This window comes from Aquarana catesbeiana, linkage group LG02 (assembly GCF_042186555.1).
Source record: "Aquarana catesbeiana isolate 2022-GZ linkage group LG02, ASM4218655v1, whole genome shotgun sequence".
Taxonomy (NCBI): domain Eukaryota; kingdom Metazoa; phylum Chordata; class Amphibia; order Anura; family Ranidae; genus Aquarana; species Aquarana catesbeiana.
Genome location: NC_133325.1, coordinates 392,185,706 through 392,193,978, shown reverse-complemented (window position 1 = coordinate 392,193,978; position 8,273 = coordinate 392,185,706). Strand labels below are relative to the sequence as shown.

The 8,273-nt window shown below is 41.7% G+C and overlaps 1 protein-coding gene across 1 annotated transcript in view; it reads right to left on the bottom strand.

Annotated features, from left to right (window-relative positions):
• Positions 1-290: 290 nt before the first annotated feature.
• MMP28 (matrix metallopeptidase 28) overlaps positions 291-8,273 on the bottom strand; it is a 115,068-nt gene continuing 107,085 nt past the window's right edge. The window contains exon 8 of the mRNA XM_073615219.1: positions 291-702. Coding sequence (XP_073471320.1) covers positions 329-702 — 374 coding nt within the window. The 3' untranslated portion in view covers positions 291-328. The remainder of the gene's footprint in view (positions 703-8,273) is intronic.

Genomic DNA, 8,273 nt, shown 5'->3' with positions numbered 1-8,273 from the left:
ATTGCTGCTCTGTGAAAATTATTAGAACTTACCCAAATAAATAATTAAATAAAATATGCCTCCATCACACATATTTTAGGAATTCAGCTTCCACAATAGATTATACAGTTTTCTATTATTGATACTAGAAAAGAGCATGGTGCTATAAAATTCTCAGCATAGCGTGTATTTTTTTTACATATTTTTGTGACACCTTATCATTATGTAGTATAAGCTTAAAAAAATGTAATTCTAAAAACAGTGTTTCTTTTTATAAATTAAAAAACAATATTCCATTTCATCCTCAAAAATTACAATGATAATATTAAAATTTTATTGCAATCAGATGTCAAGAAGGTTGACAGTTGAGCCAAGATAAGTCTTGCACCCACTTCCCAGAAGCAGTAACTTTCAGCGTGTCCTGGTCAAATTTCCAGTATTTTTCACCTTTGAAAAAATAAACGGAGCCATTTGGATGAGTCAGTGCTGCATTAGCAATGAGAGGAACGCCTTTCCAGTCCTGTATGTTGCGTGGATAGTAGGGCTCCACCATCATAGATTCCTCATTGATCACATAGTACTTTTCTCCTTTGAAAATAATTAAATGTCCAAGTGGTGGAAAATATAAGGCTGTGTCAGGATGTCGTGGGAAACCATTTTCACTACACTTTTGAGGAAAACCAGCCTCTAGTCTAGAACCTTTGTATCTCCAGCATCTCCCACCTGCAAAAAAAATTGCAAAATGAGAACAAAAAACAAAAAACAAAAAAAAAGGTTATACTCTGCACAATACTGCTCCAGTTATAGACCTAAATAATCACATAATAAAGGGACTTTGTCACAAAAAAAAAAAAATACCTGTCTCAGAAGCCTCACATAGCAGGAGCAATAACCTAAACTTACAGAATGTATACAGGCTCGTTCACGCCTTCACATTAGAAAACGCATAGATGTTTAACCACTTGAGGTCCGGGCCATGGCCGAATGACGGCCACAGCGCGGACCTCAATTTCCGGGAGGCCATCATGGGACGTCCTCCCCTGTGCCACGCACGGCGTGCACCCTACAGGGCGCGCGGTGCGGGCGCTGTGATCACCGAGTTGACAGCTGATCACATGATGTAAACAAAAGCTCGGTAATCGGTTTCGTTTTCTCCTCACGCTAACAGCGTGAGGAGAAAAAAAAGCCGATCACTGGCTTATGTTAAAGGGACATCGGTCCCAAAGAAGAAGGAGGCACATATGCCTCATCTGAGCCTACCAGTGCCATCTGTCATTGTCACCTGCCAGTGCCCAGCAGTGCCACCTATGAATGCCCACAAGTGCCACCTATCAATGCCCACAAGTTCCACCTATCAATGCCCAAAAGTGCCACCTATCAATGCCCACCAGTGGTGCCAATCAGTGCCTCCTCGCAGTGCTGCCATCAGTGTAAGCAATCTGTGCCCATTATTGCCACCCATCACTGCTACCTATCGGTGCCCATCAGTGCCGCCTCATCAGCGTACATCAATGAAGGAGAAAAATTACCTGTTTGCAAAATTTTATAACAAAATATTTAAAAAATTCGGCCTTTTTCAATTTTTTTTAACAAAAAATAAAAACCGCAGAGGTGATCAAATACCACCAAAAGAAAGCTCTATTTGTGGGGAAAAATGATAAAAATTTAATTTGAGTACAGTGTTGTATGACCGCGCAATTGTCATTCAAAATGCAACAGCGCTAAAAGCTGAAAATTCGTCCGGACAGTAGGGGGGTTTAAGTGCCCAGTAAGCAAGTGGTTAATGTGCTGCATTAAAATTTAATTCAACACAAGATACCTTTTATGTTCAATCTAATTTTGTTAAAGGATTTTTACATAAAGAACAAAGGAATTAACGAAAGTATAAATAAAAAGTAAAAATGGTTAAACCACAAAAAATACAATTAAGTTACAAACAGAGAAATAATCAAACAGATAAGCGTTCCATGGGACTAGGGTGGGTAGTGTACAATAATGATGCTAGCACAGTTGGGGAGAGACAAGCTAAAAACATGGTCTCTAAGCTGAATACAAGTGAGAGGGAGAGAAGAAGGTAGGGAATACAACCCAGATGAGGCATCCAGAAATAGTATAGAATAGTTGAGGGCTTACTGCTGCCCTGAAAGAAGGTCTGTAAGTTCAGAGGATTCCCTATTCCAGGAGAGCTATGTCTGATGTCATTGTTCAAAGGTGCCAAGTTCCTGTGCCAGGAGTGACTATGCTTTCAATACGGTCACAGTATGCTTTTTAAAAAAACTCCCTGTAAACATGTGAAATCATGCACATATAACTGAAAGAACACAAATTAAGCCCACATATATAAGGCGATGATGCAGCATGGCGCCTGTGCCCCGGAAGAAGTCCTTGGTGACGAAACACCTAGGAATGAGAGACGTGCTTGCGTCATTGCGTACCGGAAGTGACGGGAAACGCCATTTCTACTAGCCGGCAAGTTTACATGTTCATTGTGCAATCTTGTTTTATCTATGCGAGTGATATTCTTTAAATTGGATAAACACGTTTAAGGGTTTTACTCTTTTCGATTCCTATATTTCTTTCATGCCACTGTTGATGTCTGAGAGCATGGTCTGGAGTATATAGTGTATCATTCATGCCTGTGGAGTGTTTGGAACCTTCTGGAGTATTCTGGAACCTTCCAGAATACCTGCAGACTCCCATCCATCAGGTTGAAGGTAAATAAATATGATCTGACTTTTATTGGGAGCTACTGTCAACCAAGGATCTTAGAAAATGAAGGTATGTGGCTCTCAGGGGTGATAGATTGAAACAATCCATGTAGCCGTAGCCAGACTATGGGCATTTAAATATTTTCATGTTCTTAAAGAGGAACTTCAGTTTGTTACTTAAGTCAGCAGCTACAAATACTATAGATGCTGACTTTTAAAAATCAGGTACTTACCAGTGCCTGGGATCCAGCAACATCTTCCTGAAGCCGGTTTGTCTTACTGCTTCAGGTAACCAGCGTTGCCATCTTGGATATGGGAGCCGGCTGTGGCTTCCAAAGGAACAACATACGGCTCCCCCAGGACATGCATGAGCTCATACGAAACTTTGGGAATGGTCCTGCAGCCTCCAGGGACATGAGACATGAGCAATGAAAACCTGACAGATGTTCTATTCCTGCTCTACTCTAGAATTTTAAAAAAGTGCGGCCTTCAGATATGCTTCAACATTAGAGATTAGAAGGCTGGCAGACTACCAATTCACTGTTGGGGAGAGAGCAGGGGAAGCTGAGCTGCCAAAAGTGAAAGTGCTTCTGCTGCAAGCTTTTAACTACTCCACAGTGCCTGCAGCTACAGATGTTAGCAAGCACTGGTTGTGAAGCCAATGTATTTCTTAGTTATTGTATGTGGTTGTAATAGGTACATTTTTTTTTAAATAACAAAATTCTATACTTACTGTACCTGCTCTGTGCCATAAAATTGCACAGGGCGGCCCCAAACCTCCTTTTCTCGTGTCCCACACCAGCGCTCCTGGTACCCCCTCTATGTTCAGTGCCCCCAAGGGGAAGCCACTTCCCATTTACCTCCTTCATGACTGGACCATTTTTTTGCTATTCAGCACTGCGCTACATTTACTGGCAATTGCCAAAATGTATTATATTTTAGTTACATAGTTAGTCTGACTGAAAAAAAGACGCCAAAGGTCCATCCAGTTCAATAAATAGATGGGGGGGGGGGGGGGGAATTATACAATCCTATAAACACAATCCTATACTTATAGTTGATCTAGAGGAAGGCAAAAAGCCCAATAAAGCATGATCCAATTGGCTTCCGATCCCCCAATAGGCAATAGGATATTCACTGGATTAACTTTACCTATAAAAAAGAATCCAGGCCTTTTTTAAAACAATCTACTGAGCTGACCAGAACCAGCTCTTGAGGGAGTTTATTCCACATTTTCACAGCTCTCACTGTGAAGAAGCCTTTCTGTCTTTTCCTCCAGATGTATAACTGCTACATGTATTTGTTAAAAAAAATCCCAATAAGTTTATATTAATTGGTTTGTGCGAAAGTTATAGCATCTACCAACTATGGTATATACAGTGCCTTGCAAAAGTATTCATATCCCTTGAAATTGTCCGCAATTTGTCATTTTACAATCAAAAACGTAAATGTATTTTATTGGGATTTTTATGTGATAGACCAGTGATGGCGAACCTTGGCACCCCAGATGTTTTGGAACTACATTTCCCATGATGCTCAACTACACTACAGAGTGCATGAGCATCATGGGAAATGTAGTTCCAAAACATCTGGGGTGCCAAGGTTCGCCATCACTGTGATAGACCAACACAAAGTGGCACATAATTGTGAAGTGAAAGGAAAATGATAAATGGTTTTCAACATTTTTAACAATAAATATCTGAAACGTCTGGCATGCATTTGTATTCAGTCCCCTTTACTCTGATACCCCTAACTAAAATCTAGTGCAACCAATTGCCTGCAGAAGTTACCCAATTAAGATTCCACCTGTGTGTAATTTAATCTTAGTATAAATACAGCTGTTCTGCAAAGCCCTCAGAGGTTTGTTAGAGAACCCTAGTGAACAAACAGCACCATGAAGGCCAAGGAACACACAAGACAGGTCAGGGATAAAGTTTTGGAGAAGTTTAAAGCAGGCTTGGGGTATAAAAAAAATATCCCAAGCTTTGAACATCTCGCGGAGCAATGTTCAATCCATCATCCGAAAATGGAAAGAGTATGGCACAACTGCAAACCTACCAAGACATGGCCGTCCACCTAAAATGACAGACCTTGGCACGGAGAATATTAATCAGAGAAGCAGCCAAAAGGACCATGGTAACTCTGGAGGAGCTGCAGAGATCCGCAGCTCAGGTGGGAGAATCTGTCCACAGGATAACCATTAGTCCTGCACTCCACAAATCTGGCCTTTATGGAAGAGAGGCAAGAAGAAAGCCATTGTTGAAAGAAAGCCATAAGAAGTCCCATTTGCAGTTTGCGAGGAGCCATGTGGGGGACACGGCAAATGTGAAAGGTGATCTGGTCAGATGAGACCAAAATTGAATTTTTTGGCCTAAAGGCAAAATGCTGTGTGGAGGTAAACTAACACTGAACATCACCTTGAACACACCATCCCCACTGTGAAACATGGTGGCGGCTGCATTGTGTTGTGGGGATGCTTTTCTTCAGCAGGGACAGGAAAGCTGGTCACAGTTGATGGGAAAATGGATGGAGCCAAATACAGGGCAATCTTAGAAGAAAACTTGTTAGAGTCTGCAAAAGACTTGAGACTGGGGCAGAGGTTCAACTTCCAGCAGGACAACGACCCTAAACATATAGCCAGAGCTACAATGAAATGGTTTAGACCAAAGTATATTCATATGTTAGAATGTCCCAGTCAAAGTCCAGACCTAATTCCAATTGAGAATCTGTGGCAAGACTTGAAAATTGCTGTTCACAGACACTCTCTATCCAATCTGACAGAGCTTGAGCTATTTTGCAAAGAAGAATGGGCAAAAATGTCACTCTCTAGATGTGCAAAGCTGGTAGAGACATCCCCAAAAAGACTTGCAGCTGTAATTGCAGTGAAAGGTGGTTCTACAAAGTATTGACTCAGGGGGGCTGAATACAAATGCACGCCACACTTTTCACATATTTATTTGTAAAATATTTTGAAAAAACATTTATCATTTTTTTTCTACTTCACAATTATTTGCCACTGTGTCAGTGGTGTGTTTAGGTTTTGTGCTGCCCTAGGCCTGACGAAACTTGTGCACCCCCTAATTTGAATATGACCCACCCCTTCCTGTTTAAGACCCGTCATTTGTAAACCACACCCCTTTGTCTTTAGGCTCCACCTTTTCCTCTTAGAGCTCCACCTCTTCCTCTCTGTACATTAAAAGTGGGTACAAAATGCCTACTTGTAAGCTCCTTGAGGGCAGGGACTGATGCAAATGTACAATGCAGGTCTCAAAATTTCAAGTCCTGAGCCACTAGCCAGGCCTTAAGAGTAAAGACCCGTACACAAGATACCAAAATCAGAAGTAAAAAAAACAAAAAAAAGAAAATAAGCATCTGGAATGCATTTGGAAACTCATAAAAAATGCACCGGAATGTGTCAAAAGTGCATTAAAAACACAGATGCAGAAACGCATCCGGAACTGATCTGGAGTGTGTTCAGATGCAGTTCAGTGCTTTTTAATCTGCATCAAATATTTTCCATGGATTCCTAGAAATAAAATAATTTAATTGATGGACGGGGCAGAAGGCGTGGCTGACCTCCACTGGGTGTGGCCTGACTTGTAATAAAGTCAGTATTTGCATAGTACATGTGCGGCAGGCGAGGGCATGAGAAGCAGACACAGCTCACTGACAATTCTTCTGCCTGTCATTATCATGTAAGGTTCCAGTACAAAGATCCCCAAGACAACCTGTCACTTCTTCCCCAATATTAACCCTGCCCACAAAATGTCTTCCACCACTAGGCGTACATTGAACAGGTGCACTTTGCTGACAGCTGACACACCCAATCACTGCCCCCTAACCCCTGCTCCTCCAACCAAAACCATGGTTGGACACTCTGACCCGATTTACATACAGATCACCACACAGCCAATAGCAGCATGCTCGCTCTCTCCTCGTTCCACTGACATGGGATGACGTCTGCGCAAAAAAGGGCGTAGACTGGTGAGGAAGAGGGCGGTACACCTGTGGCTAATTACTGGCGCTTGGAGGGAAGGGGGCAGGAGTTTGTCTGGACGGCACTCCCACTTGTCTCTACTGTGCGTAATACCGTGCGCGCATCAGGAGGGTAAAAGGAGAGTTCGAGAGCGCGATGTATGTGTGTGTGAGGCGGGACTCGGGAGGACAGGTTGGGGGGCTTCTTTTCGTGCAGGGGAGTGGCTTTTTTGCCACCCCCGCAAAGTGCCACCCTAGGCCTGGGCCTCGTCGGCCTAGGCCATGACACAGCGCTGCTTTGTGTTGGTCTATCACATAAAATCCCAATAAAATACATTACAATTTTTGGTTGTAACATGACAAAATGTGGAAAATTATAAGGGGTATGAAACGACTTATAGTGGGGCTATTATAGGGTAGCAGGCAATCTGGTGCCAACAAACACTATCTGGGAGGATCACTAACTGACACTGACGTCACTAGTGACAGTAATAATACTGTACATTGACACTGTACTAATATCACTGTCTGGGAAGGGATTAACATCTAGGGGCAATCAAGAGGTTCACTGCCTAACAATGTGTAATGTGTGCTGCTTTTACTTTCCTTTTCAGGGAGAAGAAACCAGATCACTCTTTCTATGCACAGAAAGTTGTGTGTTTGTGATTGGACACAGTCGATCAGCTGACTTCAGCCAAAATCATTGGCTGAATTCAGCTGCCAAACTCGTGCTGTGTCCAATCACATATTGGGTCAGCAGGGAGCGTGCACATGCGCACTGCCGAACCTGGAAGAAAGGACTGATGTACAGGTACGTGATCGTGCCTGCACCTGCCACCTGCTCGCAGTATATTTACTGTGAGTGGTTGGCAGGTGGTTAATAGAAAATCAGCCCTTAACTAGTAGGAAATGATTTGTAGCTTTCGGTGCTGGTATTATGTCGCAAAATCTAGAACAGAAATACCAAGCATACATAGCTCTCTCTTTTGGTCTGATGTACAGGCCTTTTAAAAAATACGTACTATTTAACGATTAAAAGTGTTTTACTGTGTTAATCCTTTTATCCAACCTCTAAAATATTGCATTTGTTAATTTCAAGAGCCAGTATAAAGGAAACAGTGGTTAAAAAAAAACACTTGTGGGTTTACCAAAGACTTTTGTGTATTAAATTCCCCATTTTTTTTTTTTTTTAACGTAATCAGTTTTTATTATAGAGAAAGTATGTGAACTACAACAAAACCAGAAATAGGTCACACAGGGAGGACAAACATTAAGTTAACACAAAATGCAGAGAAGATTATAAAAACTGAATAACAGATATAAAAGAGTTAAAGTAAACTTTGGGGGGTATTCAAACAAATCCTTGGGTCGGTTCAGGTAAGTTGTCCGTTCCAGTTCCAGACAGTACTCTCATGGTTGATCTGCCTTGATGGATTACAAGTAAGGTAAACCATAAAAACTGACAGCATAAAATAAACCTACTTTAATGTAGGAGTGGACAAAAAAAAACAAAGTCTCACTCAGCAAACCTTGTAGCTACTAACACATGCCTTATTTTACCCCCTACCACTGAAGTCATCTTGACATAAATAATTTAACTGGAGATAATCT